This window comes from Micropterus dolomieu, linkage group LG11 (assembly GCF_021292245.1).
Source record: "Micropterus dolomieu isolate WLL.071019.BEF.003 ecotype Adirondacks linkage group LG11, ASM2129224v1, whole genome shotgun sequence".
Lineage (NCBI taxonomy): Eukaryota > Metazoa > Chordata > Actinopteri > Centrarchiformes > Centrarchidae > Micropterus > Micropterus dolomieu.
In genome coordinates this window covers 3,581,912-3,592,635 of record NC_060160.1, presented here as the reverse complement: position 1 = coordinate 3,592,635, position 10,724 = coordinate 3,581,912, and the positions used below count along the sequence as shown (strand labels likewise).

Sequence of the window (10,724 nt, the reverse complement as noted above, 5' to 3'; positions counted from 1 at the left end):
ACCTCTTACCGCGGATGGAGGACAGGTGCGTTTGTTTTGTCTGATGGAGGACAGGTGCGTTAGGTTTGTGTACCTCTTACAACTGATGGAGGACAGGTGCGTTAGGTTTGTGTACCTCTTACGGCTGATGGAGGACAGGTGCGTTAGGTTTGTCTGATGGAGGACAGGTGCGTTAGGTTTGTGTACCTCTTACAGCTGATGGAGGACAGGTGCGTTAGGTTTGTGTACCTCTTACGGCTGATGGAGGACAGGTGCGTTAGGTTTGTCTGATGGAGGACAGGTGCGTTAGGTTTGTGTACCTCTTACAGCTGATGGAGGACAGGTGCGTTAGGTTTGTGTACCTCTTACAGCTGATGGAGGACAGGTGTGTTACATTTTTGTACCTCTCACAGCTGATGGATGACAGGTGCATTACATTTGTCTGATGAGGGCAGGTGCGTTACATTTGTGTACCTCTTACAGCTGATGGAGGACAGGTGTGTTACATTTTTGTACCTCTCACAGCTGATGGATGACAGGTGCATTACATTTGTCTGATGAGGGCAGGTGCGTTACATTTGTGTACCTCTTACAGCTGATGGAGGAGTGGATGGGGGACAGGTGGCGTTTGGACAGCAGACTCCTCCTCTGACCCCCCTGAGGAGATGAAACCAGGGAAGCTGGAGAAGACGAGCACATGGTTCACATAAAAACAATAATAATAGCAATATACCAACCAAAAGACAGCTGTTAAATCCTAAAATATGTTCATTATTTTGGGTTTATAAATTATGATGACATTTTCGAATATTAATCCAATTGTTCCAGATTTTCGGTTAAATTAAGTAGAACTGAAACAATTACCGTAATCGATTTGTCAATCAACAGAAAATGAATCTGCAAACTATCATTAAAAACAGTCAGTCAGTGTATCAGTGAGTCAGACCTTTCCCGTCAGTAGCCTTTGTGCAGTCGCTGCATGCCCAGTCGCTGGTGTCCAACTTCAGCCCTGAACATTTTCTGTGAGTCCCGCCAGATCCACACAGCCAGCAGCGAATCACCTCAAACCAACTGAAACAAACAACACGGTCAGGGTACAAGGATCATCGTTGTGTGTGCTGCTCTACTCTGTGGGACTCGGGGGAAATGTGTAACGGCTAACGTTGGTCATTTTAAGGTCAGAGTTGTGCTACAAAGAGAGAACTCCACAGATTCAGCTTCATACCCCTTCAGACTCACGATGGATATCCTGATCAAAACCTGGTGCCTATTTTACCCACAATACAAATCGTTGTCTGACAGTTGGGTGTTTGATTGGACAGTGTAATGCTAGTAGCAGCTAAAGTAGCCTAGAGCCTGATGAGCAGCAGTTACAGAGGTCTGGTCCGCCCAGTTCTTTCTCCACACCAACAGATTTGTTTAATTTTCAAACTTGCAGTCTTCAGCCTTAGACTTCTAAAGTATTCATATTGTGCTGTACCTCTAAAAGGAAACAGTTTTACATATTACCATGTGTTTATCTGTGGATGTGCGATCTCTATCAATACAGTGAATTAAATGAAAATGAATGTGGTACCCAGTCTTGGCGGAGTGTGTGCGTCCCTCGTTGCAGAGGCAGGTGAGAGCGTCACAGCGATTGTAAACCTGCAACAGCTCTGAATATGCGTTTGCCTCCATCTCCCATGAGGCATCTCTGCAGAAAAGAGCATACAGTGATTAGCAGTGTTGGCATTAGACAATCCATGTGCTCCCTGGCTGTGAAGGCATCCTAAAAGCCTGGTCACATATAATCATGTTACCTCTCTGGGATGTATATTCCCATCCTGAGCATCTCTTCCTGGAAGTTCTCCTTGTTGTTACAGAGAGTACATCTGAAGAAGAAGAGGCCGGCACTGTAGGCCTGACGCTGACACACAGACAGACAAAAACACAGATAGTCTTACACTCGCGTACAACCTGACACACCTGTAAATAACCAAAAACATAAATCCAAATGCTGTTAAACATCTGTACACGCTCTGCTGCTAGAGGCTCTGATGGTTGAAAGGGCCAGTTCATCCAAATCACAAACAAATATACCTTACTCTTTAACCCTTGAGGTATCTCGCCATGCGACAGACCTTCAAGTTACTAATCATCCTGTTTTTAAATGTTAGAAAGAACCTCTTTTGAAGAACCTAGAACATGTCCTCTTCCATTTGTTTATTCTGTCTGAAAAAACACAAAGAGATTCATTTTATAGTGAAATTATTAACGCAGCAAATCCAGCAAAACATTAGGAGCAGCAAGTGCCATAATAGTTTCCATGACAAATCGACTTATTGATGGTTGTGATGGCCTTAAATCATCAGCATTGCTGCATTTGTCCTGTGGCAAAGAAACAAAGTGTCATCACCACCTTAAATTCAGTTGAAAACGCATTGCTGCGTAACGTCAGTGGTGAGATGACATCCCTCACCAACTCACTCTGTACAAACGATACTGTATAAATAACTGTCAAATAATTCAGAAATATTATTCTCTCCTAAAGGTTTGTGCAGGTCTCTATCTCCACAGTGCCGTCACAAGCCCCTACTGGCAGCTCCTAACCACTTGAGAGACCTCTCGAGCTGGCTTAAGTAACTGGGAGAGTAAGAGTGATTCTCAGCTTTGAGAAATTTGATAACTTGCTTTTTTTTCCTTAAGTTTAAAAGTAGGAGTAAATTTCATGAATTCTCAGCACTTAAGACTAAAACAGCACTTTGAGAAGCTTGATAAATACCAGCCCAGCTCTTCACATTTGTGAAGCTGGAACAAGCAAATATTTGGTATGCTGGGTTTTCAGAAATGAGAATATAATAAATTATTATAAATAATTACTCCCAAAAATAGTTGCCGGTTGATTTTCTGTCTATAGAATATTTGTTGCAGCTCTACTCACCATTTCAGCACTAATGCAGATAGTCTGCAGTCTGTGCATTATCCAGAGTAACCAGGACATTCTTTCGTGACAGACATGTTTCTGTTGAGCTTTTCTTCATGTTTTTTAATTTTTTTTTTATAAATGTTCGATTATTCACAACAAAACAAACAAGGCAAACTATCTGCATGGCTTATTGTCACCAGGGTGAAATGGAAAATATGTTTTTTTTTTGGTTGTAATTTGGATAAAAAGATCATTTAATGCAACATGATCAAATGACTTCAGAGAATAAAATGAACAACACACTGACACAGTGACACTACCTGCACACAGTCCCTGTGGAACCAGCTGGCGTGGCAGGATGGACATTTGAGGACGGAGTAGCAGAGGATGGGCTCAATGGAGTCCAAACAGATGGAGCAAGACTGAGGCAGACTTAGGTCTGAACCCACACACAGAGACTGAGAGGGACTGTGATCCGAACAGTACGACCTGAACACAAAGAGTTAGACAACACTGGTTTGGACAGCAGAATGTTGACTCTGAATGTTTTACACTTTATTAGCAGTCTAATAAAACAATCCTGTAATAAATCCTCCTACGTGAAGGTTATAATGTTCAGTTTATGCTGAAACAGTTTCAGAGACGTGTTAACTTTATGATCCGTTTGGCGGCTGCAGTTTGTGCTGCTGCTGAACGGTGTTACACACTGAAGTGCTTCTGGTATTTAGCCGACTCTCACGGATATTAATGGGGTGGAGTGACAATGTAAAATCACAAAATGTTAATGAAGCATTCGTGTCTGAAATCTCAAACTACTGCTCACTATAGAGTAAACTGCTGAGTGTTTATTGTGAAGGGAACAGCAAATAAGTACACAAAGGAGTGATTTCAGATACATATATATTTTAGAGGTCAGCGACTCTGCTTCAGTTTTAAAAAGCTCTTTCTCAAATACACTTAGAACAGCAGCTCTCTAAATGAGAGATTATGACTCTTTAAATGAAAGTGTTTAATTTGTATTCAGCACTCACGGGAAGAGTCCAGTAAACTGTGAGATAAACTTCTGTTTCCTCCCGCAGGGGAAGTGGACCATCTTCCTGCAACTTCGAACGTTACAGCCGACACATGCTCCCTTCTTCTTACAGCAGGAACACGTCTTCATCACACGTGATAAACACAAAAAAGAGACAGAAAGGATGACTCTCTGGTCTGGTGTCAGTGGTTTGTTTCTAACTGGTTTAAGCTTACTGGGTTTTTCACAAATTTGGATACAGTGTGACATTCACCAGTTGATTATTTTCAACTCTGTCTCTGTGCTTAAAGGTCCCATTTTATGTAAAAAAGCATTTTTCATGTCTTTTCATAAACATACATAAATGTGTCTCCCTGCACATAATACTTATCCATTCCAGCATCCTTTGCACTATACTCCATCACACTGTGTACATGAGTATAGGTATGCATGCATGTGTATGGGTACCTGTATATCTTATCCACCTCGGACATGTACTCCACATAATGATACTAATTTTACTCCTGCATCTTTGCACTCCACTCATTGCACTATTGTCTCAATCTGTCTATATTAGTTTTGTTTATAGTGTGTATATATGTGTTCTCTATACTGTAGCCTGTGTGTGATTTTATTATTGTACTGGTTCGATCTGCTCTGTGCTGCTTGACGCGTCTTCTGTCAAAAATAGACCGGCTGCCTATTCTCCGTGCAGCGGAGCTTGAGCTCAAGCACTGACTACAATGGCAGCGATTAGGATCGGCAGCCGCAGCACAGCCGTAACGCGGCGCACACGGCGCCTGTGTGAGTCTGGGGTAAAACTGCCCCTATCCCAAACTTACTTGCCACTGTTTTTTCAAGATAATGAATTTATTATGTTATTGACTCAGGGAAACAAAGTTTCATTATCTCGAGAAAATTATCCCATTATCATGGGAAGACATCCACCCATCGTCAACCGCTTATCCTGCGTACAGGGGGGCTGGGGGCATGACAACCAGTCATGCTCACACTCACATTTTAGGGTCACCAATTAACCTAGTCCGCATGTCTTTGGACGGTGGGAGGAAGCCGGAGCACCCACATGGGGAGAACATGCAAACTCCACACAGAAAGGCTGGGCAACCAGGGTTTGAACCCACGACCTTCTTGCTGTGAGGTGACAGTGCTTACCACTGTACCACCGTGCCGCCCGTTCATGGGAAGACAGAATAAATAAAATATATGAATGTATAGGCTCTTAGGGCTTCCATAAGAAGACATCAGAATAAAAACCAGAAAATATTTTCCCCATAAAATATGTACCCGTTTCAACAAAATCAGTGAATAAAGTTATAAAGTTGTGTTTTTGTACAGTAATCAGTGAGGCGTTGGTTAAATCATGTAAACATTTTCTAGTTGAAATAAAAGTAGGGACCTTTAAGTTAAAAAATAACCTCTCACCAGTCGAGCCGACCGGCGGATCTCCTGTTTGATGTCGTCCACCAGGAAACCAAAGACGCCCTCATCCTCCTCTCCGCGCTGGTAAACTCCACAAGACGTCAGCTGAAACACACAGATGATGATACACGTCGTGGTATCCACCTCTAGACATTGCATCTTGTTTAAACAAAATGTCTTTCAGATCACATGAAAACAGTTTGAGGTTTCTGAAGGAAAACATTTTTCTGTTGAGCAATAAATGTCATTGCAGTTCTATTATAATAATAAATAATAAAACAATAATACTGATATCATAATAAGCAGATATGACAAGTTGGAAATAAACGATCAATCATCGATTCAATAATCTAACTGAACCATGACGTGCTTTAAAGGAAATCAGTAAAATCTTAAACCCAACTCTAAAACTGACCAGTGAGGAGGCTGAAACAGGCCGACTGATCTGCGTGAGCCAATGAGCAACATTTTGTACCAGCTGACAGCGTGAGATAGTTTTCTGGCTTTAAATCACGAATACAATGAATTACAACAATCTAACCAAGATTATATAAAAGCATGAATGAGCTTCTGGAGATCAGGGAGAGAAAAGACCTAACTTTAGCCATGCTCCTCAGCCGATAAAAAACACGATTCAACAACTTTTGTAACTTGTTTTCAAAAGAGGTTTGTTGTTTAAAAAAGGTCACTGCTGATTGTTACATCCAGGTTTCCTGCATTAGGAGGTAAACAAATGATTCCGATTCACTGATGGAAGAAGTTCTAAAATCCAAAGTACTAAACGAATAACGTGAGAGACACTTACTACTAAAATTATTCCCAGTGGGTTCTGTACATCTTGAAGAACCCCGATAGCTTGCAGATATGTTGGAAATAAATCTTAAAGTATAGAGAACATACACACACAGACTTACCAAACAGAAGTAGTGGACGGAGAGCTTGTGCTCTTTGAGTGTCACTTTTTCCCCAAACATGGAAGGGTCATCATCACTGAGCCTGCAGAGAACACAGCCTGGAGACAAACATACACACAAACACACATTTTAATCAGCAGACATATTGTCCACTTCCTCCCTTTTGTGTTTCCCCGGCTGTATTTTTCTGAATTGTTTGATTATTTTATCCATCCATCCATCGTCAACCGCTTGTCCTGCGTACAGGGTCTCGGGGGGCTGGAGCCAATCCCAGCTGACATCGGGCAAAAGGCGGGGTACACCCTGGACAGGTCGCCAGTCCATCGCAGGGCCACACATAGACGAACAACCAGTCACACTCACACCTAAGGACAATTTAGGGTCACCAATCAACCTAGGCTGCATGTCTTTGGATGGTGGGAGGAAGCCGGAGAACACTGAGAGAACCCATGCAGACACGGGGAGAACATGCAAACTCTACACAGAAAGGCCGGGATTTTGTTTAAGCAAATACTGTTACTACTGTACTTTTGTCAGTGTTGCCCATCACTCACTTTATAATATTACAAAATTCTCAGTTTCACAATCCACATTTAGGATTTCTTCTGCTGAATAATTCATTACAGTGGTGAGAGTAAAACATTTACTGCTGTAATAATGTGGAAAGCAGTCAGATTTTGGTGGGGGGAGATTACTCACGCTCCCCCTGGTTGCTGCCGGCGTCTGCGACCTGAGACCTCCTCCTCGCCTTCTTCTTCATGTTATGTGATGTGACCCTGCATGAGCACAGCCACCAGGGTCAAGGGTCAGATCTACTAAGCAAACATCAACATTGTTCATCACCATTAAAAACGTTTTTCTTTAAACCTGCTGGCCCCACCCGTAGCTCCAACATTAGAGATTCTAACAGTTTCTTCAGACTTTTTTCAAACTCACAGAGCTTAATTTTAAATTCCAGGGGAGATCCAAAAGTTTCCAAACACTAAAATTGTCAGGCTGAATTTTGGGGAAAGTGTGTAAAATGGTGCACATTCATATGCATGTTAGTATGGAGCCTTAGTCATCAGTTTGAATTAAAGCCTAAATAACTGGTTGAGCATCGCTAAGTCTAACAACAGAAAATAAATTGTGAAAATCATTAAAGTAATTTATTAAGCAGAAATCTCAAATTATCTCTCGTTCAGCTTAAATGTAGATTTTCTTCTTTTCTCTGTTTTATACCACAGTAAACTGATGTGTATATCTATATCTATAGATCTATCTATCTATCTATCTATATCTATATCTATATCTATATGTTTGTTTTATTTATGACTGTTGGTTGGACAAAATGAGACATTTAAAGACATCCCCTTAAACTCTGAGAAACTGTGAGGCACATTTGTCATTACTGACATTTTACACATTACAATTCATCAAAAATATATACTATTGTTTGTTACAGCCCTAATTTAAATAAATTACACAGTGTAAACATTAATATAACTTATCACATATAACTGAATATATGTGATACTGTCACAAGCAGGAAAGAAGTGCAGTTTTTATACTGTATATACTAAGAATAACTTTCTATCTAATTGTTACTTGAGAAATTAAAAACTTTTAAATCCACAATTAAAACAGTGTTATATTGTGAAGTTATGCAAAAGAAAGAGAAAAAAGATTAAACAACTAGATGTGTAGAATATGTAATATAATGTCATTCATGTCCCCACAAAGTCCAAGCTCATGTCTTTACAACACAAACACAAAATTATTATGCTTACTGTAAATATGTATAATTGAGTGGTTGCAACAGGAGGATTTTGGTATTTGTTTTGAAACAATTTTGACAAGGATTGACTTAATCGATAATCAAAACTACTGCCAATAAATAAACTAGATAGTAATGCAGAAATAAAAAGCATGAGAGTAGAAAAGAGCAAAGACGCCGTTGGCTAATTTTAGGCTAACGTTAAGCTAAGTAAGTGAAATAAAACCAACAAAACGACGTTACGTAAATAGTTTGCGTCGAAAATATGTTCAACAACAAGGTTGTTAAGAAATCTATTAATGCTATATCTAACACGACATGTTAAAAAACGTAATAATAAGAAGACCAACATGACGATGAGTTTTCTGAAGGTTGGTGAAACGTTACCGACGTAAACAGTCGGATTTATCTTCATCAGATTTATAACACGGTACAATTTTGTAAAGAAAATGTTAAATAAAATGCATACTTTTGAAGGTGCAGAGCGTCAGGCTGCGGTCATTTTCGGGTTGTTTTGGGAGGATTTATTCCGCTGGTTTGTGTTTACTTTAAATTAACGCCGTCGAGATTTTAAATTTCCCTCTTTCATAACAAAAATACATCATTTCCGCTTCCGTCGGTGCTTCTTCTTTGACGTTTTTAATCCACTTGGCTGCTTCGGCGCCCCCTATGGACGGCTGGCAAACCAAGCCCAGGTCATTCTGTCCTCTCTCTCCCATAAGAACTCATTTGTTTTGCTTCACTTGCTGATTTTTACTTATATCATATATATATATCATATATTATATCATGATATATGATATATATGATCTCTCTCTCTTTCTCTCTCTCTCTCTCTCTCTCTCTCTCTCTCTCTCGGCATGAATGTGTAACAACAATATTGCCAAAGCATCATACAAACTACATAAGAACATTTTACCCCATACATTTCATAAAACAAGTAATTAAAGCGTATGTGTGTTAAAAAAAATAAAAATATATTATAAATTAAAATAAAATAAATAAATGAAACAGTAACGTGTGTGCTATTATAATAATATATTAAAAATTTTAATAAAATAAATAGATAATACCGTAAATGTGTGTGTGTGTGTGTATATTAATTGACAAAAAAAATTTATTAAAAAAAATAATAATCAGTATCAAATGTAAAAACAAAACAATTACTAAAATATCAAACAATCAAAATAATAATAATTTGAAAATGTGTACAATTATTTATCAGTCTGAGTTTCCACTGGTTGTCCTCACTTCATGGCATGAGGAGACATAAACCGTTTTCAGTGCCTCAGTCGAACAAATAGTACCGGAGAATATATTCATATATTGTTATCACATGTTCAGTGGCTTTTCGAGTTTTTTATATACAGTCTATGGATGTGATGCGCTGCTTGTAAAAACGCGTTATGGAAAATACAACACTATTTTATCAAGTAAATCTTTCAGCTTGTGTCATTTACAAAAAGCCCAATAAAGTCCTTGACAGACTGTGTGGTGTATTGTCAGGCTTGCTCCAGCAGGGGGCGCTACAGGACGAAGAGAGATGATGAGATGACTCTAAATGACCTGCAGCTAAACACACAGTTCATTTATTTAAAGCAAAACCAAACCAGAGAAACAGAGATTTCCTGCCTCAAGGTTCCCTTACTAGGTTAATATGGAGACTGGGAGATATAGTTGAAAGCTCTGGAGAAAGATAGTAAGCGAACCTTAAGGTTAAAATAATTTATTCATTACTTTTTTTTGTATAGGCATATTGTTTTATTTTATCACAAGATGACACCTGATGGAGTTACATTGGCTAGTGATGAAGACCATGAGATGCGAGTGAAAGCTCTGTGTGTGAGCTTTGAGTTCAGATTTTTAGTACAGAATTTTTTTTTATTATAACAAATTATTTTCATCCCACTTTGTAATATGTCGCCCTTTTGTACATGGTTTGTAAACTGTAACTAACGGGGTTATTAATGATTAATAAAGTGTTTACTGGTGATTTACAGTTATAAGCAATTAAAAAGAACCTCAGTCGACAGGTTGTGAAATATCTCTTGACTGTTGAGTTATTTTTATTTATAATATAAGTCGATACGTAAAACATTTATAGGCGGATAAATAACTGATCTGTAAAGCATTAGTAAAATATTTATTCATCCATTAATAAAGCCATTAATTAGCCTTATTAGTACAATTGTTATATCATAGCTGAAAAATAATAAATACATATTTTAGCAACTTCATCCGCTGAGAGGAAGGCAGTAAAATCTGGTTGAAAGCTATGAAAACACAAAGTAAGTGAACCTTATGCTGACAATCATTTTATTTGTAAAGAAAGATGTTATTTTCATTCAGAACTTGCCTAATTATGAAACTGTCACATATTCAGAAACACACAGATCAGCTTCTGTGTCGGTTTCTAATAAACAAATGAACACGTGTGCATGCGTGCGTGTGTGCTTAATGCTGCGTCACGGGGGGAAGGGAGGTGCCCCCAGGTAGCGGTCACATCAGCACAAACACGCACAGAGGAGGCAGTGTGTTCAGAGTGGCGCTGAGACTCCCAAGTGCCAAACACACGCAGGAGCGCACACACGTTTCTCCGCTCAGTCTGAAGGACGAACTGAGTGAGAGGAAGCCAAAAACAGCATTTGGAAACATCGAAAACAGGGAAGTAGGAGGACTCTAGCGCATCAGTGTCAGTGGTGGAAAAGTGAATCTGTC

At 39.3% G+C, this 10,724-nt stretch overlaps 1 protein-coding gene across 2 annotated transcripts in view; it reads right to left on the bottom strand.

The window, feature by feature from the left end:
- g2e3 (G2/M-phase specific E3 ubiquitin protein ligase) overlaps positions 1–8,614 on the bottom strand; it is a 15,269-nt gene extending 6,655 nt beyond the window's left edge. Inside the window, exons 1-10 of one of the 2 annotated variants that reach the window (XM_046063374.1) lie at positions 8,476–8,614; positions 6,950–7,026; positions 6,251–6,348; positions 5,340–5,441; positions 3,916–4,040; positions 3,205–3,373; positions 1,779–1,885; positions 1,556–1,672; positions 926–1,050; positions 566–659 (exon numbers count right to left, since the gene is read on the bottom strand). In XM_046063374.1, the coding sequence (XP_045919330.1) occupies positions 566–659; positions 926–1,050; positions 1,556–1,672; positions 1,779–1,885; positions 3,205–3,373; positions 3,916–4,040; positions 5,340–5,441; positions 6,251–6,348; positions 6,950–7,010 (998 nt within the window). In that variant the 5' untranslated portion in view covers positions 7,011–7,026; positions 8,476–8,614. Of the gene's footprint in view, positions 1–565; positions 660–925; positions 1,051–1,555; positions 1,673–1,778; positions 1,886–3,204; positions 3,374–3,915; positions 4,041–5,339; positions 5,442–6,250; positions 6,349–6,949; positions 7,063–8,475 lie in introns of both variants that reach the window. The other variant, XM_046063375.1, reaches the window with a different exon arrangement.
- Positions 8,615–10,724: the final 2,110 nt, after the last annotated feature.